The 26,325-nt window shown below is 47.2% G+C and overlaps 1 protein-coding gene across 1 annotated transcript in view; it reads left to right on the top strand.

Moving 5' to 3' along the window:
- Window positions 1–26,325, top strand: part of DOCK1 (dedicator of cytokinesis 1) — a 559,920-nt gene that overhangs the window by 349,695 nt on the left and 183,900 nt on the right. The window contains exon 30 of the mRNA XM_070363418.1: window positions 5,068–5,162. Within this exon, the coding sequence (XP_070219519.1) occupies window positions 5,068–5,162 (95 nt within the window). The remainder of the gene's footprint in view (window positions 1–5,067; window positions 5,163–26,325) is intronic.

The following is a 26,325-nucleotide window of genomic DNA, read 5'->3' as shown; positions in this document are numbered from 1 at the left end:
CTATTTCTTTGCATTGATCACTTAGGAAGACTTTCTTATCTCTCCTTGCTATTCTTTGGAACTCTGAATTCAGATGGGTATATCATTCCTTTTCTCCTTTGCCTTTTGCTTCTCTTCTTTTCTCAGATCTTTGTAAGGCCTCTTCAGATAACACTTTGCCTTTTTGCATTTCTTTTTCTTGGGGATGGTTTTGATCACGGCCTCCTGTACAAGGTTATGAACCTCTGTCTATGTCATTGGTTTACTATTTTTCCACTAATTATTTTAAAGCATGTATTTTTTGAGTAAACTTTTATTTTGAAACAATTGTAGAGTCAGACACAGCTGTAAAAAATAATACAGAGCATCTTCGTATGCTTTGATCAGTTTCTCCCCATGGGAGCGTCTTGCAGATCTATAAAAGAGTATCAAAATCAGAATGTTGATGGTGATACAGTCTCATATTGAGTCTCCCCATTTAGCTTGCAAGCTTTCCTCTTTTTATCATTAAAAATGTCAAGCATATAGAAAAGCTGAAAGAATAGTGCAATGAAAACCATTATTCCTATCATTTGAATTCATCAGTTGCAAGCATTCTGCCGTATTGGCCTCTACTATCTATCTCTAGTGGGCTTCCCTGGTTGCTCAGATGGTAAAGAATCCACCTGCAATGTGGGGAGTCCCAGGTTCAATCCCTGGGTCAGGAAGATTACCTGGAGAAGGGAAAGGCAACCCACTTCAGTATTCTTGCTTGGAGAATTCCATGGACAGAGGAGCCAGGTGGGCTACAGTTCATGGGGTTGCGGTGAGTCGGACATGACTGAGTGACTAACACTTTAGTCAGTCAGTTCAGTCACTGAGTCGTGTCCGACTCTTTGCGGCCCCATGAACTGCAGCACACCAGGCCTCCCTGTCCATCACCAACTCTCAAAGTTCACTCAAACTCATGTCCATCGAGTTGATAATGCCATCCAGCCATCTCATCCTCTGTCGTCCCCTTCTCCTCCTGCCCCCAATCCCTCCCAGCATCAGAGTCTTTTCCAATGAGGCAACTCTTCACATGAGGTGGCCAAAGTAGTGGAGTTTCAGCTTTAGCATCATTCCTTCCAAAGAACACCCAGGACTGATCTCCTTTAGAATGGACTGGTTGGATCTCCTTGCAGTCCAAGGGACTCTCAAGAGTCTTCTCCAACACCACAGTTCAAAAGCATCAATTCTTCGGCGCTCAGCCTTCTTACTTACTTATGTATCTAGGTATCTGTTTCTGTTAACATGTAGCCAAATCCTGTCAGAATGTGAGAAGCATGTGAGTGGTTCAGCAGGTAGCTCTCAAGGATGAAGACAATGTCCAGGGGCTTCGTTGTTCTTCCAGAACATCACTGTCATCTCTTTACACCGTCTACATTCACATTCTCCCTCGATTCTCCCCAGTCTCTGTTGTCTTCTGTTACAGGCTTTCTCAAAGCTGCATCTAGTCCAGATTCACTCATCGTATTTGCTTATTTCTCATTAATCTCTTTTTTTTCTAAAATAAGTTCATCACCTTGTTTTTCCTTCCCTTTCATGGCATTGCTTTTTAAAATTCAGTTTCATTTTTATTTATTTTCTGTTTCGAACAGATAGAGCCATTAGCTTTGCAGACTTTGCCCGCACCATCCCCCCACTTTGCCCGCCCCCATTCTGTAATTTTTGATTGCTGCCTTTTGTACAGATTTCTTTCTTCAAATTCATATATCCTGCAGACTGGAAAGTGAAAGTGTTAGTCACTCAGTCATGTCCTACTGTTTTTGACCCCATGGACGCCTGCCAGGCTCCTCTGTCCATGGAATTCTCTAGCCAAGAAGACTGAATTGGGCAGCCCTTCCCTTCTCCAGGGGATTGTCCTGACCTAGGGATTGAAGCCAGGTCTCCCACATTGCAGGTGAACTCTTTACCGTCTGAGCCACCAAGGAAGCCCTCCACAAACTGGAAGCTTGATCTAAAATTCAAGTTCACCTTTTGGCAAGTGGAAGAGAAGTTGTGGTTAAGCATGCCCTGTTATGTCTGTCGGGAGGCTAGGCATTCCAGGCTGAGCACTACTGATGATAATGGGTTTGATCACTTGGTTAAAAGGAAATAACTTCTGGCTCTCTCTGTTGTGAAGATGCTGCTGCTGCTAAGTCGCTTCAGTCGTGTCCGACTCTGTGTGACCCCATAGACGGCAGCCCACGAGGCTCCCCCGTCCCTGGGATTCTCCAGGCAAGAACACTGGAGTGGGTTGCCATTTCCTTCTCCAATGCATGAAAGTGAAAGTGAAGTCGCTGAGTCTTGTTCGACTCTTAGCGACACCATGGACTTCGGGCCACCAGGCTCCTCCGTCCATGGGATTTTCCAGGCAAGAGTACTGGAGTGGGGTGCCATTGCCTTCTCCGTTGTGAAGATACATGGCCCTTAAAGGTCATCATGGAAACTTTGAGTAATACATTGGTATCCATAGTAAATTGGCAGAGGTCTTATCCTCTAGCAGTTTCATCAGTTGAGTTTAGTATCTATTGATGGTCCTTGTCTGAAACAGTTATTTCTTTGACTTAAGATAAGGGTGTCTTCCTTCTGAGAATTAAGACTCTTTGGCTTTTACCTAAGAACATTTGGAAGCCACTGAGGATGTAGGTTCAGTGGAAGATTGAGGAAGTGTTGGTGCCTTGATTAGATTTTAAGAGGTCACTCTGAATGAAGTGTGGGGATCAAGACAGACTAGAATGGTCATAGGTAGATGGGCTAGGCTTTCCCTCTGGGAGTCCCAGTGAAAAATGATGACCAATTATCCAAGTGGGTGGGGCCAGAGATGGACAGAAGTAGATGGTTTTATAATAAGAAGACTTTGCCTATGGAATGCATTGATGGCTCTTATTAGAGCTGTTCCCTTATTATATGGAACATCTTGTGTACAATCTAACTAAAAATGCAGCAGGAATGGATTGATATAAAATGATGAAATTTTCACAAAATGTGTATTAAATCCTCCAACTCCTCTTGTCAACTTGGAGATGGCAGTTGTAATAGCCTGTTCAGCCTCATCAGCCATTCCAGCAAATACACTGGTGGGGACCACCGCCATGGCTGGTAATTTATTCAGACCAACAGGGAAAGCCTTGAAAAACCTCATCTCCCACAATCTGCAGCATTTTGTTTGATCAGCAAAGTACCAACATTTAATAGCTGAGCCATACTAATGAAGTATGGGACTGTGTTTCCTAGAGAAAAAAAAAAAAAAAAAGGAGTTGGTGTGGGAAAAATATGCTTCTCTTCCAGAATAATAAAAACCAGACCCTGTATCTCAATTATTAGGCTTTGAGGAGTAATCAGCAAGAAAGCCAGCAATTTCATGCAAATAGAGATGTGACTAAATTATGACACTCAGCCTACAGAAGGGGCAACCTGGTCATTAAAACAGGAAACTCTTGACAAAGTGGGGAAACTTAAGTAGTGAAATATGAATTTCAGGAATTAAACTGGGAATAGGAAAGTGTTCCTTGTGTCAGGGGTCATTGAGAACACCTATTGCTCGCAAGCCCTGCTGGTCGGGGCTCCTGGGGGTGGTGTTGGGAGGACACAGGACTCACTTTTCCCTCTTGACTCTGCCTTCTGTCCTAACCTCTCCTGCACTGGAGGCCTCTGTTGTAACAAGTGTGATCATGGTGGTTCCTGGAGTTTTTGTTCATGGGGGGTGCTCCACAAGGCCCTCCTGCAGCAGAAATGACTCGCTGTAACACTGTAAGCTGGCCATTGTTGGTAAGGTGGCTGAGAAGGTGTCTTTCATCCTTGGCTTTTTCCTACCATCAAATGGAACTTGTGTCTTTTTGCAAGAAGGTCTTGTGTAGAACTCTGTGTTGAAAATTGCTTTCTGGGCTGCTTATATTCTGCTCACCACCTCGGTCTTCACAGCCATTGCACTTAATTATGAATCAGTAGATGAAATAAATGGGAAACATCCATTCATTTGCTCATCTATGACCGCAGCCTCATTTTCCTAATGTGACTTCTCAGTCGCTTGTCCCCTTTCCACCCAGATCCTGAGGGAGCAAGTGCCCTATATTACTGGGGTGTGCACTTTTATGACACCCACTTGTTTTGTTCAGGTGAGCTCAGAATAAGCTCTAAACTGTCAGATTCAAGAAAATCTCCTAATTCTGACAGCACAGAGTGGACCCACTAGGAGTAGGGAACCCCCTCCCGTCACCAGGGGCAGTATAATCAGTGTGGAGGCAGGGTAGGGTCACAGGCCACCGCTCTGAAATGCAGGGGACCGTCTAGGAGACAAGAGAGCCATCACTGAGTAGCTTATGGATTTGATGATGCCACATAAGAGACTTTGGCAACTTGACCATGTGCTTGATTGGTTGACAGAGTGCTGACTAGGAGCAGATGGTCAGGAGTTCCTTTCTGCACCTTTAATTTGTTGAATTATGTAAGAAAAAGGGAAGGATAATAATATTGCAGGTTGAATTTGATGGGCCCTGTTTATAATTAAAATGTAGGTAAATATGGGCTTCCCTGGTAGCTCAGTTCGTAAAGAATCTGCCTGCAATGAGGGAGACCTGGGTTTGTTCCCTGGGTTGGGGAGATGCCCTGGAGAAGAGAAAGGCAACCCACTCCAGTATTCTGGCCTAGAGAATTCCATGGGGTCGCAAAGAGTCGGACACAACCAAGCGACTTCCGCTCACTCAGATTAAATATAAGACATAGTTACAGCCTGCATGTTATATTTGATTGAAAGTGTTTCCTTAAGCAGAAAGAGTGTGAATATATGTAACTTGCAAGGGTTTATTCCTTGTAATTCTTAGAGAGACATGACCAGAGACTTTCTTTTAGTATATCCTTGAAAAAGTTCTCCAGGACATGAGGTGCTCAGGTACACAGAAAGGCAGAAGGCGTCATACGCAGCTCTGTGAAATACATCTTCATTACTTTGTGCTATGTTTTCGTTCAGCTAAAAAAGAAGTAATAATAATAAGGTCATTTATAATGCTGTTATTCTGGGGGTGGAGGTGGGCATTGGCTTTCACCTTTTTCTCGGTGGGCTATTTGAACGTTCTGCTTTTATTTCAGGATTTCCTGATGGAGACATTCATCATGTTTAAGAACCTCATTGGGAAGAATGTCTACCCGTTCGATTGGGTGATCATGAACATGATGCAGAATAAGTGAGTACGGGAGAGGCTGTCCTCGAGGAGGTGCCCGGCTCACGGCTGGTGCCAATGGAGGTGTTGCCTGGGTACCACAGGGTGGCCCCGCTTCTGCGACGCAAGTGGTTCTTTGGAAAAATGGGCTTGGAGATTGAGTGCTTTTCTTACGTCAGCGCAGGGCTCTGGGGTTGAGAACTTGGGCTCTGCACCCCCCAGAAGACAAACGTGACTATGATCCATCCTTCACTCTGCCTTTGTCCAGGGCTTCTGTTTTCCATCCAGTTTTAACCATATGTGTTTATTAGCCAAAGTGATTCTCAGTTCTATGGGAGGCTTTTTAAGAGTGTTTGCATTTCACATATTTCAGCTTAAAGAAATCATGAGCATTTTCATTATACTTATTAAATATTAAGCGTGTGCCATGCTCATCATCTCCCTGTGAGGGCTGTTGGTTAATTTTCTAGTGCGTGGGTTTTATAATTTCTGTAAGTGCCATCAAAGATCATGGGGTTCTCCATCACCTGTGGTTTCTAGAAGGAATGTCTGTTGATTTCTTTTTGCCCCTTCTTTCTCACTGAGAGCTTTATGGAGATGATTGTCGGTTTATAGTCGGTGCAGTGGTAAGAAGAAAGACAGGAGAGCTTGTGTGCCCTTGGCCCTGGTAAAATGTTGACCATAACCTTTTGCCAACCTGCAACACTGAACTGCAACCAGGGAACGACATTGATACAACTTAGCCATCTTATTCAGGTTTTGCCAGCTTGACTTTTATGCCTTCCTGCTTGTGTTTCCTTTCTTACAGTTTTTTTCATGTGGTGTGTGTTCTCAAACCCACCCCCATGGTCAGGACATGGAACGTTTCTTTCACAGTAAGGGTCCCTCTGGAACTCACTTAAGTTGTTGTATTGGTGGTTCCTTCCCGTCGCTGCAGAGTGGCCACAGTGTGGATGTGCCACAGATGGTTTAACCTTTTTTTTTAACCACTGAAGGACTTCTACTCTATTCTCAGTCTGGGGCTATTACAGATAGTTCTATTACAATTAGATTGGTTATGAACTTCCTGTGCAGGTTTTTATGTGAACTTAAGTCTTCATTTCTCTGGCACAAATGTCCCAGGGCTGTAAATGCCGTGCTCGTGCTAATTCACTTCAGTCGTGTCAGACTCTGTGCGACCCCATGGACTGTAGCTCAACGGTCTCCTCTGTCCATGGGACTCTCCAGGCAAGAATGCTGGAGTGAGTAGCCATTCACTCCTCCAGGGGATCTTCATGACCCTGGATTGAACCTGCATCTCTTGCACCTCCTGCCTTGGCAGGCAGGCTGTTTGCACTAGTGTGGCCTATAAATGCTGATTGCGTGGTAGCTGCGTGTTTAGCTTTATCAGGAACTGCCAGACTGGCTGCATCGCTCTCCATCCCCATTAGCCCTGGAAGAGATGTCCGTCTCCTCTGCCTCCTTACCTGCATTTGCTGTCATTGACGTTTTTATCCTGGCCCTTCTGGCAGATGTGAACCATGTCACACCGTGGTTTTCATTTGCATTTCCCCTGATGACTTTGCCTCTTTTTGATGATTTTGTCCACCCCATGAGCAGATTCGTAGCGGCACGGATCTTTCCCTTTGCCTTTTCTGGGTGATGCTACAATACTCTCTGGAATGAGCACACTTAGTTCAGTCCTGTCCAACTCTTTGCAACCTCATGGACTGTAGCCCACCAGGCTCCTCTGTCCATAGGATTTTTCAGGCAAGAATACTGGAGTGGGTTTCTATTTCCTCCTCCAAGAGATCTCCCGACCCAGGGATTGAACTCATGTCTCCTGCATTGGCAGACAGATTCTTTACCTGCTGAACCACCAGGGAAGTCCCACTTTCTGGGACAACAGGAATGAAATGGGCCCTGGGAACCAGCAGCTGCTGTTCTAAGCAGGCCTCTGCTAGGGCTGAGCCTCAGTGAATGTCCTCCCTCTGAAGTCATCTGATGCTGTGGCTGAAACCTCCTTTGGTGCATCTGAAGACACCAGAGAAGTGGGGAGGCGCAGGAGCTGTGTCCCGCAGCTGCAGAGACAAGGGCGGCCTGCGGCTCAGAGCAGGGGTCCTGGCCCCAGCTTCCTGGGTTTCCACCTGCTGCCTTTGGTGATCTGCATCATTACCCAGAATGTGAGGAACTTAAAGCACGGGGCTTCTCTTCCTTTTTCTCTGTTGGGATTAACTTTTTTGAGTGACAGCTTAGCATGAGACCCGAGAGCTGTGGTTTTCATGTTTTCAGTGGTCTGTTTTCCACATAAAACAAACACACTGACAAACGGAACCCACTGTCTTGGATGCCCACGGAAACTTGGGTTCTCCTTACTCTGCTGGATGCTGTAGCTGGAAACCACAGTCCGATCTTTCCCATCCGGCAGTGAAATAAGCAGGGGCTTCTGTGTTCAGGGGCTTCCCAGGTGGTGCTGGTGGTAAAGAACCCACCTGCCAACCCGGGAGACATAAGAGACTCAGATTCGATCCCTGGGTGGGGAAGATCCCCTGGAGGAGGCCATGGCAACCCACTCCAGTATTCTTGTCTGGAGAATCCCATGGACAGAGAAGCCCAGTGGCCTACAGTCCATAGATTCGCACAGACGCGGACACGACTGAAGCGACTTGGCACACACAGTGCGCGTTCTGCGTTTAACCAGGCCTGGGGGATGCGCCTGCCACGTCAGTCGTGAAGCCACAGGACTAAAGGCGGCTCTGGCACCCTCGGGAGGCAGTGGGTGTGCAGCAGCTGCACGTGGACCAGGCCTGGGGGATACGCCGGCCACGTCAGTCCTGAAGCCGCAGGACTAAAGGCGGCTCTGGCGCCCTCGGGAGGCAGTGGGTGCGCAGCAGCTGCACGTGGACTGGCTTGCCTGCGTCCCCTGCCGCGTGGCCATGTCCGGGCACCCGTGGGGTCACAAGTAGTCGGACACGACCCAAGTGACTTAGCACACACACCCCTTAAATATGCCTTTGCTTTTAATCCTATAGACTCTGAAACACAACTTTTCTGTAAGATTTACTACTTAACCTGAATGACTTTTAAGCATAGAAATCAAGGAGTTCCTACTAAGCTTTTTTGGTGCCATTAAACGGGTGTGTGTGTGTGTGTTCCAGAGGATCACATCCATTCCTGAGCTCTGTGGAGTCCTACTGTGGACTTTTAGGACAGAATATCATCATAAAATAATTCCTGTAGAAATTACATAGATACCATAGAGCATTGTTTCTATGTCATTATCTATTTGCCCCTTTTTATTCCTGTAATAAGGAATTCATGATCTGAAGATTTATTGGAAGGACTGATGCTGAAGCTCCAATACTTTGGCCACCTGATGCAAAGAGCCCGCTCTTTGGAAAAGACACTGATGCTGGGAAAGGTTGAGGGCAAGAGGAAAAGGGGGCAGCAGAGGATGAGATGATTAGATAGCATCACTGACTCATTGGACATGTGTTTGAGCAAACTCCGAGAGACAGTGAAGGACAGGGAAGCCTGGCGTGCCGCAGTCCCTGAGGCTGCAGAGTCGGACACGACTTCGTGACTAAACAACAAATTCCTGTAACGTAAGAGCTTGTTATCTTACATGTTGCCAGACTTGCCTGCTCCTCTCTTCCTAGCAGGCATCACAGACTTCCTTGCCTCCTTGGGATAAACAGTGATTCCCAGCAGCTTCCGGAGTCTGTATTTAAGTTTTAACAGCACAGCTGGACATGCAGCTTTACCACCTACGGCTCAGAAACTGACAGAACCAACCTCTGTGGTCCCTTAAATATTCGTGTGCTTGTTCAGCCTTGCCTCTGCAAATAGGACTGTTCTTCAGTCCATGGGGCTTGTAAAATGTAATTAAAAACAGCCTCCATTAGTTTTGGGGCCACAGCTTGTAAATCAAGAATCAAATTTATAGGATATAATGAATATCCCAAAGGACAGTAGTCACTCAACTGCTGTATTCAAGAGAGCAAGTGATTGGTGATGGCCTGACATTATAACTCTGCTCTAGGATATACGGGAGCCAGATGGTGAGATGACATTTAAGATAAGCACGGTTCAGATACAGTAGATGTGAGCTTGAGTGTTAGCATGCAGAAGTGCTAGTTAATCTGCCCAGAGGGAAGCAGACACTAGGTTTTCATTTAAGATCTCAGGTGGGATTGGAAGCCTGGACCTTCACTGTTTGGAACTTGGATCAGCTGGAATTTTCAGGTTTACACTTTGCGGAGTGTGTAGCCTGGTCTCATGGTGAAGAATTATGCTGTGGCTTTGTTAGAGTTCTCTCTGGTTATCAACATGAATGCAACCTCTTGGTTGCATTTCTGTGGCTTTCTCTTGGTCTCAGAGCTTGACATCATCCCAGTAGTGTTTGTGGACTAATAATCCTGAGTAGATTGTTTACTTTTTTTTTTTTTTTTCTGGCTGCACTGCAGGGTCTTAGTTCCCCGACCAGGGATCGAACCCATGCCTCTTGCAATGGAAGCACAGATTTTAGCCACTGTACCTGCCAGGAAAGTCCCCAGACTAGATTTCTAAGGCAGAGGAGTGACCTGGTAGGAAATGAGTCTGTTGGTTTGACTGAGCTCCTTTTTCGCCTTGAAGGAGCATTTGTTATCAGCTGCTTTTATTTACCTGTGATAGGCATCTCCACTGCGTACCAGGGGGTGAAAACAGGGGCAGAACTGGGTGTAATCTTCAGATTTTTAGAATTAGAATTTCTTATTTATGTGGAAATGAAACCTTTCTTACATCTGTCCACCATTCAAACTTGCAGCAGACTTTTTAAAATTCAGCTACCTTGATTCAGCTTCTCCCCAGGTCCTCTTCTTTTAGGATGAAAAATAAATTAAACAATCACTTTTACTTCCTCATAAGTCTCATAGTTTGCAGCTGTGATTATCAGTGTTTTCCGGGGTCCTTCTCTGTTGGTGTAGGTTTTGTGTCTCCTTCTTCTTGATTTTGTCCATGTTCAGCTGGGGCCTAAAGGAGCTTATGTTTATAATTTGTGATTTATTATCCTATGTACATTCATAAAGAACTTGGTATGTTTTGCAAGTAAGGATTCATAGACTGTGGATATAAAATAGACCAGGTAAAATGATAGAGAAAACTGGAAACTAGAGAAGCCAAAATGCTTGAAGCTGCCTGGGAGATGAAGCACGAAGGAAAATATAATGGGTTGCAAAATTCTCACTGGCTGATAAAAAAGATCCTTGCAGTTTGTCAGGGAAGACTGGCAATTTATGGTGAAGATCCTTATGTATAACATATTGAGCAAGAGAGTATCACCATAAAGGAATCAGTTGAGAACTCAAAACTGTGCCCACGGGAAATGGAGGGCATTAGTATTTCAGTTTTGATGTGCCTGAGATGTTTTGGGTCAGCACGCTGACCCTTAAGAGCAGTCGGTCATCATTGGACCTGTCCTAAAGCTTCTTGAATGTAGTAGATTTTCTGAGCTACCCAATTTAGTCTTGGCAAGTTGTTGACCATGCAAATACTGGAGACCAACCAATCAAAATTATTATCTAGTTTGACTTTATCTGAAGTCAGGCTTTCATCTTAAATTTGTACTTTCAAACACTGAAATATCGAAGCTTCTCTGGTGGCCCAGGGGTTCACCTTTCTAGTGCAAGGGGTGCCGGTTCGATCCCTGGTTGGAGAACTGAGTCCACATGGCCTTGAGGTCAAAAAGCCAAAGCATAAAACAGAAACAATATTGTAACAAACTCAATAAATACTTTAAAAACAAAACACTGTAATTTCTTCCCAACTTGGAATTTATGAGATCACGTTGCTATTGATTTCGTGTGTCTGGGTTTTACTTGTTTTTGGGTCGTGGCGGCATGGAGGCAGAACAATCTATCATAATGGGCCCACGGTTGGGTTCTAGATTACCTCTGTTTGATTGTGTTGGCTCATTTCTATTCCTCCTTCCCTCACCTGTGAGTCCAGCATTTTTGGACCAAGGAGTGTTTTGCTCAACCCATCAACACACTGCATTATGTTTCCCCCAACCTGATGCATGCAGTACATATTTATACACTTAGAATCGCGTATGGCTCCTTTCATTGGGTCAATTTTCCACGTATGCTTTTTTATATAATCTTGTTTACTTATGGCTGTGCTTGGTCTTCGTTGCTGTGCAGGCTTTTCTCTGGCTGCGGTGAGGGGGGCTTCCCTTTGATCCGGTAAGTGGGCTGCTCGTTGTGGTGGCTTCTCTCCTTGTGGTGCACAGGCTCTGGGGGCCCTGGGCTCAGTCATTGCGACTCGTGCGTTCTAGCGCACAGGCTCAGCAGCTGTGGCGCACAGGCCTAGTTGTTCCGAGGCCTGCGGGATCGTTCCAGATCAGGGACTGAACTCATCTCTCTTGCACTGGCAGACGGACTCTTGACCACTGAGCCACCAAAGAAGCCCTCCATACATGTTCTTGCAATCTGGCTATTTCCCTCCTTGAAAACATGCATTTTTCCCCAGTGATAAATGGTCTCCATCAGATGTGTCTACCTCCAGGAAGGCAAGCTCATGGATGCGTCTGCCAAAATTAATCTGGTGTAGAGCTGGGGCAGGAAAGAGCAGTAAGACTTCGAGATTCCACCTCTGAGATGCCAGGTTTCTTAAGGGTAAATTGTGAAAATGCTCAGCAGGCAAATTCTCAGGGTAGATTGGTTGCAGTTATTGTATTATTTGGTTTCATTGCTGTGGAAGATTTTTGGTCCTTGCCAGCGCTGTATCTTGGGCTTGGATCGGAGACCATTTGCCTCAGGGAGGGAGGGAGGGAGGTGGGGGTCCCCGCTTTCTGGAGGCCTGCCTCGAGGGCCATAGCACTAGCCCCAGCCAGCAGACGGGCCGGTCTGGGAGTCAGGATGTTTGTTTCCAGCTCAGTCTCCTTCCAGGAAACGGTCCTCCCATGAAAAGGCATGGAGATGAAATCTTTGTGCAGATTCAAAGCGAGGGTATCAAGCATTGGGGCTCAAGAGATTCTTGAATCATTTCTTTTCAGTATCTTTTTTCCTTTCTTTGCCGGAAGCTTTTAGTTGATGTTTGTAACTTATTATTTGAAAATGACTGGGGTTCCTTTTGAGGTTTAGCGTATCTGGTGCCTTGAAGATTTTAAGCACACCTAAGTATCATTTCTCCCTTGGAAATAGTATACAGTAGCTGACAGAAACTCTGCCACAATACCACTAGCTAAGGACCAAAAGGAAGAATATATGTATTGTTTTTGAGTGAAGAAACGGGAATTTAAAGTCAGTATAATGAAAGCATTCTGGAATGAAAATTTCCCAAGAGCTCAGCATGCCGGCATTTTATTTAGCTCACACACTTCATAATGTCACTCTGGCAACCTTAATCCTCTCCCAACGTGTGCAGACGTGCTAAGTCATTTCAGACATGTCCGACTCTTTGTGACCCCATGGACTGTAGCCTGCCAGACTCCTCTGTCCATGGGATTCTCCAGGCAAGAATCCTGGAGTGGGTTGCTATGCCCTCCTCCAGGGGAGCTTCCTGACCCAGGGGTTGAACGCACATCTCTTACATCTCCTGCATTGGCAGGCGGGTTCTTTTCCACTGGTGCCCCTTGGGAATGCCTGGTCCTCTCCCAGAAAATTGGCCTAAAGCAGAGATGTTTTGCAGCTCAGATCCCAGTTTGTAGGCGCTGAGACCCGGGCCTGCCTCTGGAGCTGGGCTCACCTGGACTGTGACTGAGCACCTTCCCAGCCGGTCTCACCGAGAAGCACATGAGCTCTTCTTCTGGGGCAGAGGTGGCCATGGTGACACACCAGGCTTCAAGGACAACTCTTGACTTGGGCCTGGGAATGGTCGTCTGCGTCCCAACGGCAGGACGGGGCACCCACACGCAGGGTGCTTTTTATCCTTCATGACATTACCATAAATTATTTTATTATTTTCCATATAGTTATTCCCTGGCATGCCTGCTTTTGCTTAATAATTAAACTTGGCCTAAAATTAAAACAGATAATTCCAGCTTTTACCTGGTTGTTGATAACCAATTTATTGCACACAGCATAGATATTTTATACCAGCTTTTCAGACTGCCTCTTTATTTAATCCTGAGATGAAAAATCAGAGTACTCTCCAAGGAATGGCAGTGATGAAGCACTCTTAGCCAGGACTCTTATTTAGGGAAGCTTCCGTTAGAGCAAAGTTTTAAAAGGGCAAAATCGGTGTAAGGATTCTCTGAGACAGCGCACACCTTGCCGTGAGCTCTTGGCTGGTGTCGACAAGGCCACCCTGCAGACACTTAATGCTGGAGGATGCACTTCACTTTAGGAGGAATGAAGCCAAACACCCTCTTTATCTGATGCATGAGACTGCTCTCCATGCAAAACATAAAGCAGGAAATGCTGTTGTTCAGTCCCTGAGTTGTGTCCGACTCTCTGTGACTCCATGGTCTGCAGCACGCCAGGCTTCTCTCCTCCACCATCTCCTGGAATTTGCTCAAATCCATGTCCTTTGAGTCGGTGATGCCATCCAACCATTTCATCCTCCGCCGCCCGCTTCTCCTCCTGCCTTCAGTCTTTCCCAGCATCGGGGTCTTTTCCAGTGAGTCGGCTCTTCTCATCAGATGGCCAGAGTACTGGAGCTTCAGCTTCAGCATCAGCCCTTCCAATAAATATTCAGGACTGATTTCCTTTAAGATTGACTGGTTTGATCTCCTGTCAGTCCAAGGGACTCTCAAGTGTCTTCTTCAGCACCACAGTTTGAAAGCATCCATTCTCCAGTGCTCAGCCTTCTTTATGGTCCAGCTCTCATGGAGGAAATACATTTTATTAAGGTCGCATCCCAAATCTTTCCATCCTCAGTTTTTACCTCCGATGTTCCTGGGACTTAGAAGAAAGCCTGCATGCAATGCGAGTCCCTCTAGGGTCATCCTTTTAAGTCTGGGATGTGTAGAGGAGGAAACCCATGGCAATTGAATGCTCATCTGCAGCCAACATTGTGTTAGATATCTGTTTGTGGTTCTCAGCCAGGGGCGATTTTGCCCCCTAGAGGATACTCGACAACAATTTTATTATCAATGGGGACTGTTGACACCTTGTGGGTAGAATCCAGTGATACTGCTAAACACCCTTCCTTGTACATTAGAGTCACCTACTGCAAGAACCATCCCCAGCAAATGTCAGTTTTATGCTCATTTTATGGATGAGCAAACTGAGTCTCAGCAATGTTAAGTAATTAATAGAAATATGTGATCCATTTCAGTGACCCTCTTCTTATTTCTACTTCTCTCAGCCATTTCTCTGTGTCATGACCCCAGTGAAGACAGGAGTCATTAACATAAATAATAGCAGCTGTCTGCTAATGTCGCCAGGGCTGAGCTTTCCTGTATAGGGTGAAGAATGAAGACGGTTTTCCCAGAGATGCCCTGCAAGATGCTCCAGCCCTGTGGGCATGGCCCACGTGATGAGGAGAGTAAGGCCGGTTTTGGAATCTCACTGATAAGATCGGAGATCCCAGGGCTGTCCTTCCTGGTGCCTGGCACGTAGGTGTAAAATATTCGTGAGCGCCTCTTATGGGGGAGTTACGGATTTTGTTTTAGATTCTACATACATATGAGATCATCCAGTGTTTATCCTTCTGTCTGACGTATTCCACTTAGCATAATGCCCTCGAGGTCCATCCGTGTTGTCACAAATGCCAGGATTTCCTTCTATCTCACGGCTGAGTGACATTCTTTTGTAATATGCACCACATCTTCTTTATCCACGCATCCTTGAACCTCCTTTCAGGGATGTGTGTTGCAGTCACTTTTTTCTTAGTGACTTCTCCCCCACCCTACTGAATAGTAGCTTTTGTTGGATGACATTAAATTTTTTGTCTGATAAAATTTTTTAAAAATTCTTTGAGGTGACTTCCCTGGTGGTCCAGTGGTTATGCATCCTCCTTCCGATGCAAGGGACACAGGTTCAATCCCTGGTCGGGGAACTAAGGTCCCACGTGCTGCAGGGCCAAAACTAGAAAAGCCTGCCCACTGCACCAAAGAGTCAGCACGGCCATCAACATGAATGAATAAATAAAATTTTAAAATCTCTGAGGATTCTTGCAGAAAGAAAGTCAGTGGACTTCCTGTTGGTCAATTTGTCATAACAAGCATGGTGACCATACAGATAGTGAGGCTCAGTGTTTTTCCTATATGGAAGCTCCAGGAAATGCAGTTTTTGACATGAAATCATCTTGAAGATTGAACATGGAATGACATCATTATGTGTCAAGCTCCTCTTTTGTAGACACAAGATCGGAAATAAAGTTGAGTAATATTTTGTCTCCATCTTCAGCTTGACAGTGGAATACTTAAAAAAATCACATATGTAATACATTTGTAGGTCTATAAAGAAATGATAATATTGTTGATTCTCCATGGACTCGAAATGTTAGGACTATGACAGCTTCTCTACATTTTTGTTTGTATAAGATGCTTTCATGTGTCATGTGGTATGTTTTCACGGAATCGTGTGCATTTGTGCAGGACTCTTGGATGCTATGTTGGGGAAGTCACTTATCCTCAGAGATGCTGAGTTTAGTGTCGCTGTCCAACACAGAGTAGGTGCTGAACGAACAGTGACTAACTGCCCAACTGAAAAGAATGAATGTCAGTAGCAAGTGTTATTACAAGGTCAGCTGATAAAGCACATGACCTACTCCATAGTGGTTCTTTTCCAGGAATGAAACGCCATTACCCTTGTTATTTTTAGGTCCACAAATAAATAAATAACTAACTCCAGATGCAGGTATGCAATAAACAAATGAAGCCTCTTATTCTTTTGAGGCTGTATTAGCTAGTGCATTTCCTTAATTGAAATCTGTTCTCAGTGTATCATAAAACTGTGCACGGGAGACCTGTGTTTGTACTGAGCCAGCCGCTGACTGCAGGTCAGACAGCTGCAGGGGGTTGCTTGCTGTCTGCTGGAGCTTGCTGTTTCTTCTTAACCTTTCCAGCGAGACTTCAGAGGAGGGTTTTTACTTAATACTGTACCTGTCAAATTCCCAGAGCTACAAGAAAATTGAAAATACAAATTATATTGTAAAGTGAAATATTTTGTGTGATTCTACAGTGTGGTTGATTTAGGAAGAGAATGAACTCTGACAGCCCTGCTCTTTTCAGTTCAGTGGATTCTAGTGGTTCCAAAACAAAAGCCCCCGCACCCCACCGCGCCTTTCCCCATTGCTGTATCAGAGACGCCCTGCTCCCTGCTCAAGACCCAGTGGCCGTTGACTCCGTGTCTTGGGTACACAGGATCTTAGAAGGAATAGAAAGCACTACATGTTAAAATTTGTGAATATAAATATTTACCATCCCCAGAGGACTCCAGCCATCTGATCAACGCATAGCTTTTTAGCACTTGGCACTTTTCTCAGTATTCAGTCCATTTTTCATAGGCAGAAATGATCTTTCCCCCATTTTTTTCTGACCTGTGGCTACCACATCCCTAACGTGGGGCTGCTTGGGATGCAGAGGTTTGGAAGTGGTTAGGGGGCCCCCCTCCTCTCTTTTCCTGTGATGATACACAGCAGCCTGTATTCTCTCTTGATTCATTGTGTTCAGGGGAAAACACATAGTGAGGTTTCATGCAAGAGCCAGAAAATCTGAAGTTCTCTGGTTGACTTCCTCACCTGCAATGTAGTGGGTAGGTTGTGTGTGTTGAAAGCATTGGTGGGGGGAGGTTTGTAGGGCTTGGCTTCTTTGATGAAGGCTGAACCTTCCATAGGCCTCCCTGACTGCTCAGCTGGTCAAAGCTGCCAGGGCAGGAGACTCAGAAGGCGTGGGCTCGATCCCTGGGTCAGGAAGGTCCCCTGGAGGAGCAAAGCGCAACCCACTCTGATATTCTTGCCTGGAAAATTTGATGGGCAAAGGAGCCTAGTGGGCTGCAGTTCATGGAGTCTCGAAGAGTCAGACGCGACTGAGCAACTGAGCATGCATGCAGGAGCCATCAATACCTCTCATGGCGCCTTCACCGCAGGGGCCTTTCTGCCCCTTTGTCCTGTACACCTCTTTCATGATTCCTCCTCTGCCCTGGCTGTGCAGTGCTAGGCAGCGGGGAGGCGGGGAACAGCTTTGACCTCCCTCAGAAGCTCCCCCTTCCTTGCCACGCAGGAGCTGGCTGCCTTTCTGATTTCGCCAACATCCCCGGGATTAGGAGTCAGGAGTCTGATTGGCCTCTTCAGGCTGAATGTTATTGCTCCACTAATGCAAACGGCCACCTCATTCCCGTCTGATCCTGGAGGTACTGTGTGCAGGGTGTTTCCTGCTGCTGCTCCTGCTGCTGCTAAGTTGCTTCAGTCGTGTCCGACTCTGTGTGACCCCATAGACGGCAGCCCACCAGGCTCCCCCGTCCCTGGGATTCTCCAGGCAAGAACACTGGAGTGGGTTGCCATTTCCTTCTCCAAAGGTGTTTCCTAGTTAGCCATTAACCTGCAGATGGTTTGGAAATGGAGTATCTGAAGCCAGCCGCATGTTGGAGAGGTTTCTTTATATTTGATATTAAACCCACAAATTAAGCTTGATTTAGAGGGAATAGAGTAATGCCCTTTGGGGAGACACTTTTGGAAGTAACCATGGTTTGCCAGGTGTAATTCATGGGGGCCTGGCATTTCTGAGCCGAGTTTGTCAAGTGTTTGGGTGTTCTCTCCTGGAGCTAAGCTCTCCAATAGCCAGTGCATTGTGAAGTGAGTCTCTCATACCGAGAAAAAGGGGAGGGAAGGCAAACGTCCTGCTTATTATGGATAGACTGCCTATATGGTGAATTTGAATGGTTTCTCAGTTTAAAGAAACCATATATATAATACAACACTCGAAAACAAATATGTATGAATATATGTGTCATATACATAAACAAATAAATGTATGCTCATATATATATATATGTATGCGTGTGTGTGTTAGTCACTTAACTGTGTCCAACTCTTTTCAACCCATATATTGTAGCCCGTGGAATTCTCTAGGCAAGATTATTGGAGTGGGTAGCCATTCCCTTCTCCAGGAATCTTCCTGACCCGGGGATCAAACCCAGGTCTCCTGCATTGAAGGCAGATTCTTTACTGTCTGAGCCACCAGGTACCGAGACAACTGAGGGGCAGTATGGATGTCCCCATCCTTGGGGTCTGATCTGAAAGGGAACTCCTGCTTTCTCCAGGGGAAGCCCATGTTTCCCTGATGTTAATTTCTAAGGAGGTTTCTCATCGCTGTCCGTAGCAGTGAGGCTGTGGTTGCTTTTGTCTTCCATCACGGAATGTGTTCTCCATGTCACGTGCTAAAGGTGGCCCGAGCCTTCTGTCTTACTCACCATCACCTAGGTGAAGGGCAGGAGGGAAAGTCAAAGTGAAGTCGCTCAGCTGTGTCCGGCTCTTTGTGACCCCATGGACCTCAGCACATCAGGCTCACCCGTCCATGGGATTCTCCAGGCAAGAGTACTGGAGTGGGTTGCCATATCCTTCTCCAGGGGATCTTCCTGACCCGGGGATTGAACCCAGGTCTCCCGCATTGCGAGCAGACCTTTTACCGTCTGAGCCACCAGGGATTTCAAAAAGATAAAAAAGTTAATTCCAGTTCTGTAATGTTGTTGTCAAGGTCACTAGGGTCGTGTCAGATAAGAGATCCCTTTGCAGACGGAGAAGTATGATGACTACAGAGTTAGACAGACCCTGGTTCAAACACACCCCTGCCCGTCAGATGAAGCCTGAGGCCTGTGGTTTGCTTTCTCTGGTCAGCTGTAGACTAACAGTCTCCTGGAAGGATTCATGATGGTTGTGCCAGTGCCCAGCAAAGAATCGCCCAGTGCCAGAGAATGTCCTCGCCATCCGCATGATGAGCATTATTGGATGGTCATCACTAAATGACTGAGATGCGAGGGTCGGGCTTTGGGAGCTTGGAGATCCAGCAGCTACGATGGCTCTGGCCCCCTCTCTCTCCCCTGTTGGGTGGGGCAGCAGGCAAGCTGTCTGCATCCGGCTCTCTGCCATGCGTCCTGCTCAGTGGATGGAGATTAATCACATCAGGGACTGCAGGAGGCAGGATTTTGTGATTCAGTGTGTCCTGTCCTGAGAAAGCCCCGACCCCACCCTGCTGGGTGGCTGGGATAACCTCGCACGTGAAGTGAACTGCACACCCACCCACTTCCCTGACCTCAGAGGGGATAGCTTTCCCTTGGGTCTAGACTCTGCTCCTAGCAGCCAGGGCAAGGGGCTCATCCATCCCTGCTCTGTGTGCCCTTAAGTTTCCAGGAAGCTGTTCTCTGATTCCTTGAGGTGTGTGGGCTTCCTGTGGAATGAAGCCCATCTCCTCTGACCTCTCAAAGCTCTTTTGGCCTGGCAGTGTTGGTGCCCTTAAACCTGAGTTCTCTGCCACCCCAGACAATGGAAGTTGCAAAGATGCTAAGCTCCCACCCTCCGAAGAGAGTTTTCCCTCTGTGTTGCAAGCCTGGGGCTTGTCCCTGGGCAACACCCTTTGTCTTCCTGCTCAATCTGTGCAGCTTTGAAAAGAAAATTGCCCTCGGGGTTGACTCCTGTTTACCCTTTACATATCTGTGAGGTGTTGGATCCACAAATCTCTCTTGGAGAAAAGTGACAGGGTCTCCTGGGGCCACACAAGGGCTCCTTAGCAGAGGAGCTGTGATCGTCCACATCAAAGTGCTGAGGTCCAGTAGACACCCACCCTTTGAGCGAGTGTGGCCAGGGTCGCAGCCTGGTGAGCCCGCCAGGGCTGGGGGCCAGGGTGGCTCTCAGAGCTCTGGGCTTGAGGAAGAGGAATTTGGCAGCCTCATAGCAGCCTACGGTCAGCTACGTGCTAGACTGACCATGAAGGATCACTGGCCGTGATTGCGACGACCAAGTTAGAGGCTGATTTCCTAGTGATTGCCTTGAGGTTAGTGAAAATTCTCGAGTTCAGATTCAAGGGGAACTATTTTTATTTGACGGGATTTCGGATTTGTTCTCTGAGAGACAGTTCAAGATCGCACACTCCCAGGGCTAGGGACCGCCCGAGGCGGGAATGAGGCTTGGGAACCAAGGACAGGTTCTGCATCCATGCTCACGAGGCATCCCTGTGATGAAAGGAGCATGAGCAAGCACCACGCTGTCCGTTCATTCCTTTGTGAATCTACCGCTCCCAAGAGGGAATAGTTTATTTCCACTCTTGATTGTGTATGGATGCTTTGGGGAGCGCATGGCAGCTTGCTGCACCCCCGTAGGCAGCAGAGACCACCTTCACGTCCTTTTATGGGGCAGCGTGCACACGACTGTGTCTGGTTTAGACAAGGGGGTCCTATTCTGCCTTGCTGCTGCATGGCGCTCTATTTTGGTCCTTATTTCTTTCAAGGGATTGCCTTTGAATTTCCAGGTTCATCGTCTTGAAATACCCATCTCAGCTTCAAAGCTGAGCTATTCAAGAACAGGTCCTCTCCCACCTTCAGCCCAACCCCCTAGCTCAGAGCTGCACACAAATTTGGGATTTAAAGAATTGTAATTCGATGGACTTGGAGATGAAGGGGCGGATGTCTAAGGATGCCTCTGGTCTTCTGGAAATCCTTGACAAAGGATGAAAATAGAACAGAGCTTTCAAGTTTGCTGTTCCCCAGACTTTACAGTTTGGCAATCTGTATTTGCAAAAAGGACGCCTTCTGTAAGCAACCTGAGCCGTCTCTATTTTTCATCCCATGAACGACGGGCATTGGGTCACCCTCCTCCTGACCTGTGTCCCTTCTTCCTGGCCATCGCTCGACTCTCACCCCAGTTGTGCCTGCATACTCTTGACATCCCTCACTGTCTTACACCAGTACTTGCTGAGGTCCCGGCTCTCATTGCCGTCATCCCTCCCCTGGCTGCCCACGTGGCATTTTCCTTCGCATTTTGGCGATCTCCTCCATTGGAGGCACGGATGGACGTCTGTCCTAGTGAACGCTGCGGCTCCTCCCCATGACGGGCCTGCTCCAGGAGGCAAAGCCAGGAGGCATGCATGATGCCCAAGGCTGGGCAGGGCCGGACCCAAGGATCAGGCTGTAGCTTCAAGCCTGAGTTCCTTCACATAGAAACTGCACTATCTGATGGTTAAGAATCCACCTTTCAATGCACAGGACACGTGTTCAGTCTCTGATCAGGGACCTGACATGCCACATGCTGCAGGGCCAGTGAGCCCAGGCAGCACAACTTCTGAGCCTGTGCGCTTTAGAGCCCGTGAGCTGCAACAAGAGAAGCCCCACACGCTGCAGCTAGAGAAAGCCTGTGTGCCTCAGTGAAGACCAGCACACCCAAAAGAAAAATTAATTAAAAAACAAAACAAAAAAACAGCCTTGGATGACTTCATTAATTCATGGAGTTGCAGCTTCCTCATTCCGGAACTGGACACAATATTGACTTGCCAGGAGCATTCCAGAAGATACTGTAAAGCAAGAACAGGCCTGCAATAGAAACACACGATCTTTTAATACACATGCAGAATACTAAGTCACTTCAGTCGTGTCTGACTCTTTGTGATCCTATGGATTGTAGCCCGCCAGGCTCCTCTGTCCATGGGATTCTCCAGGCAAGAATACTGGAGCCGGTTGCCATGCTCTCCTCCTGACCCAGGGATCGAATCCAGGTCTCTTATGTCTCCTGCATTGGGAGGTGGGTTCTTTACCACTAGCCCCACCTGGGAAGCCCATCTTTCAATATAAGAAAAAAACAAGAAGCAAAGCCAGGAAATAGGGGAAGAATTGAGTGCCTCTAAGAAGGAAGACTTTTCTAAAAAGCGCACTGTTCCCACTGAGATGAGGAGGAAGATGTGCAAATAGACTGAAGATGGAGTTTTATCCTAACTACACGTGGGCATCTTTAACCCAGCATGAAATGTAGGATTTGCTCGATCCTGTAAAAGCATGAGAGCATTTCACGTGGCTTCCATTGTGGGGTATGTGTCTCCTTGCCCACGTATCAGTGCAGAGGTATTGATCCTTTGCTGTGGGATGGGCCTTGTTCTGGCTCTGGGGACACACAATGAGCGAGGCAGAGTTGATTCAGTCTCCAAGAGCTGAAGGCGTTTCAGCATCGCAGTTCAAGGGCATCTGGGGCCCAGAGCTTTGGGGAGAGATAGGCAGGAAGCAAAGGGTCAAGCACATGAATACAGCTGAATCTCCCCGGGAGAAAAGCTTCAGACCGTCTCCAATTGAGAGACTGTCTACAAAATATTTGACAGGTGCTCCTGTCAAGGTCATCAAGAATCAAGAAAAGTCTGGGAAACCGTCACAGCCAAGAGGGACCCAGAGAGGTAGGAAGAGACTGTAAATAATGTCGCACCCTGGCTGGGAACCTGGAGGCAGTGAACGGACATGGGGAGAAGGGTAGTGAAATCTGAATCACACGAGGTCTAGTTCAAAACAGTGACCCAGGGCTTCCCTGGTGGCTCAGTGGCAAAGAATCTGCCTACCGGTGCAGGAGACGTGGGTTCCATCCCTGGTCCGGGAAGATCCCATGTGCTATAGAGAAACTCAGCTCTCCCACCCTCCTCTGGGGTGGGTGCGGATGCAGGAGAGGAGGAGCAGAAGGAAGGCTGGTCGTGCTGTCCTGTCAGATTTATACTGAGATGGAAAGATGCTGGAGACGTTACATCAGACAAATGGCATCACTGACGTTTGTTTTACGAGGCAGTTTGGGTTGCTTTGCTGAAAGTCTAGAGAAAGAGGGAGCTGGGCCAACTGGAGGGCCCATTAGGTGCCTCTGGAAAAATCTGGGTAAGGGATGCTGTAACCCAGGCTCCGATGGTCTCCGGGGAGAGAAAGAGGGATGGGGGTTTCGGACGTGATTTGGAGGCAGAGTCCAGTGGGCCTGTGGTCAACTGTGTGTAGGGAGGGAAGGAAAGTGGAGAATCAAGTAAAGTCTTAGATGTTTGGCTGGAACCAGAATGGGTAGGTGGAAATCTTAAAGAGATGGAAAATCAGGTTTGGGCGGAGCTTTGTTTTGGCTTCTTCAGTGTTTCTCAGCCTTTTTTCCCCATTATCACCCTCCTAAGGAGAAGGATTAAATTAGATTTAAGTTTAATTAAGAAGAGACATTAAGTGCTAAGAAGGAGGATGGGGCCTGCGTGGAGGGCCAAGGGCCAGTGTAATGTCTAAAATGTTCTATATCCACCCCGAGAACCCATTTTCACGCCCAAAGGGAGACAGTGCCCCGTGGAGAATGCATGGCCTGGTTGGTAATGAGATGTCTGGGAGACGGCCAGAGAGAGAAGTTGCAATTAGGGGTCAAAATGCAGGCTGGAACTCCCAAGGAAGGGTTGGTTCTGAGATACAGCGGGGTGGCCCCAAGCGTTCACAGGATAAAATCAAGGCCACCAGGGGAGCGAGCGTGGCTGGAGAAGAGACACAGACCAGGCTGCAGCCGCAGGGCACTCGTGCATGTAGGGGATCAGCAGTGGAAGGGATATCGTTAAAGGAGAGAACCCAGGATCGGGAAAGCGAGGTTGAATTCTGATGAGAGGATGTGTAAGAGCACAGAGATGTGACCAGAGCGATCGACTGTGCAGGGGTCACTGCTGCTGCTGAGCGGAGCAGTATCCCCGTAATTGCCAAGGAGGAAACCAACCTGCAGGGGGCAGGGGGCGGGGTCATGGAGAGAGTGGACCTGCTGACCAGGCAGCTCTGTCAGGACGCAGTGAGACACTGCCGTCTGGGGAAACGGTGATGCCGGCTGGCTTGGGTGTAGTGTTTGTTGTTGACACAGGAATCATCCAGTGGAGAGAAAAACAGGTGAGGAGTGGCGCTGGGCTTGGTGCAGGAAGTCAGTAAGAACTGTGGGGTGCAGGGTAGAGGGGTTGTTGGAAGGGCAGGGGCTGGCCTTTCATAGGAGCCAGACACAGATCCACTGTAAGAAGAGAGAGGACAGACCGAGTATAAATGTCAGCAGAGCCATAGACGTGACGGTTGGACGATGAGAAAATTTCAACATGGTTTTTTTCTCACTAAAAAATAAAACAAGATTATCAGAAGGGGTTTTCAGAATAGTGGCTATGGTGCACCTGTATCTATGTGCTGACCATGTGAAGCTTTCCCCTCTAGCTTTTTTCCTGCTAATCCACACTCACGGGTCCAGACGGATGACTCCTTGTGGTCCATGCCGCCCTCTTACGTAAAGCCCAGGAGAGGCTCACAAGCAGATGAGCCTAACACGATACACTGCTTTAAATAACTCATGTAAAATCACCCTTCTGTGAACATTTCTAGATGGATCTTGTCTTTTAAGCTTCAGCAAACCCTATTAGCCATCAAAACCCTCTAGTCTCTCAAAATAGTCCTCTCCCAGCTTCCTCCTGCATCTTTGCATCATGGCTGCATGGTCCCTGGAGAGGCTGGGACAGGGTGTCGGCTGTACCAGTAGGGACCAGAGCCCCCTGGAGAGGACTTGTTTCCAGGGCCCCCTTCCCTTTTGCAGCTATTCTGCACTCAAGGGCTTTCTGATGTCTGGGTTTGAGCATCTGTATGTTTCATCTTCTCTCTTTGAAGACTATGATCTTGTGTTATCCCTCTCCCCACCTCCCCATCCCCCAACTCCAGGTGCTAAGGATGAAAAAACAGGGACCCAGGATGCACTCTGGTGCAGTGGACATTTCAGGTCCCAGTGGTGATGCTCCCCATGCTGGAGGCTTGTCATCCTTTCTCTGTTTTGTTTAGAGGCACAGAGTATACAGCCCTGCTTGGCACTTCCTGATCAGTCCCAGGGGCAGCAAGAATTTTGAGAAGCACATTCTTCCTGCATCATCCCAGTTGCTCTTGAGTCTCTGTGATGCCATTGCATTTTTCCACTGCTTGGTTGCAGAATGCATGGAGGAATTTTAGAAATCACATGCTGAGTGTTATGGGCCTTTTTCTGTTGCTGACTTCACCTTCCTAGCTCTTCAGTCATGTGAGATGTGTGCTTCGGCTGCTGGCGAGCAGCAGGTCAGGGTGCATGGAGTCTGGAGAGCTAATGGCCTCGATGCTTCTCACTGATGGTGTCCACATAGATGTATCTCCTCCTTCTGGTCCAGCTGGACATGCCAATGCTGGCTGGGGCAGCTCTGATGAAAGGGCTCCCATCTCAGCTGCCTTGATGTTGTGAGTCGGGATTGGAGCTCAATTGGAACATAATCCCTTCCCTTTCAGAAAGGAAGGTTAATCTGGAAATATCTAGAAGTATTTGCCATATTTTTTTTTACTTTATTTACATTAAGATGCTGTGCTTAGTCACTCAGTCGTGTCTGACTCTTGGCAACCCCACGGACTGCAGCCCACCAGGCTCCTCTGTCCGTGGGGATTCTCCAGGCAAGAATACTGGTGTGAGTTGCCATACCCTTCTCCAGGGAATCTTCCCAACCCGGGGATCAAACCCAGGTCTTCCACATTGCAGGTGGATTCTTTACTGTCTGAGCCACCAGGGAAGTCCACTTTAAGATGGGTCTACTGATTAACACTTCACATTGTCTCTCTGGCATGAAGCATCTTCAATAAGCAAGTTTTCATGCCCTCAAAAGTGAAAAATCCAAGACCAGAGGCACAGTGATTTGAATTCTCCTGGATTTCCAAGGCTCTCTCACTCCCATCTGATTTAACAGCCATTTTTAAAGCGAGTCAGCCGTCTGGTCCTTTCAAAGCTTTGACTTCATTGTCACATAGAAGTCAGCTTTCTTTTCACAGTCACGTTTTTCTCATTTCGTATAAATTTTAAGTAATTCAAGCAGTTACGAAAGCAGGTTTTGTGGATATAAACCAGGCAGGGAACACACGCAACTGGGTGTACAAACCCGACGTGTGTGCGCTTTGTTCTTGGCTGTAGAGGTGTGTGTGGTCACAGTGCAGGAGAGCGTTTAGTGTGAACTGTGGTGCCACTGCTGTGCGGGTTAGAGAGGGGCGAATCTCTGTTAAAGTGAAAACAGGGGGCTTGCCTGTTGGTTCCGTGATTAAGACTTTGCGTTCCGATTCAGGGGCTGCAGATTCAGTCCCTGGTGGGGGAATTACAATCCCAGATGCCTCATGGCCAAAAACACAGAACGTAAAACAGAAGCAACATTGTAATAAAATTCAATAAGGACTTTAAAAATGGTCCACAACAAAAAAAATTCTTTAAAAAAGTGAAAGTCACGTCCTCCTCAGTTGGTATAGGGTGTAAAGGATTGTGCGTAGAGATGTTTCTTAAGCCTGAGTACATT

This window comes from Bos mutus, chromosome 26, assembly GCF_027580195.1.
Source record: "Bos mutus isolate GX-2022 chromosome 26, NWIPB_WYAK_1.1, whole genome shotgun sequence".
Lineage (NCBI taxonomy): Eukaryota > Metazoa > Chordata > Mammalia > Artiodactyla > Bovidae > Bos > Bos mutus.
This window is presented reverse-complemented; position numbering and strand designations above follow the sequence as displayed.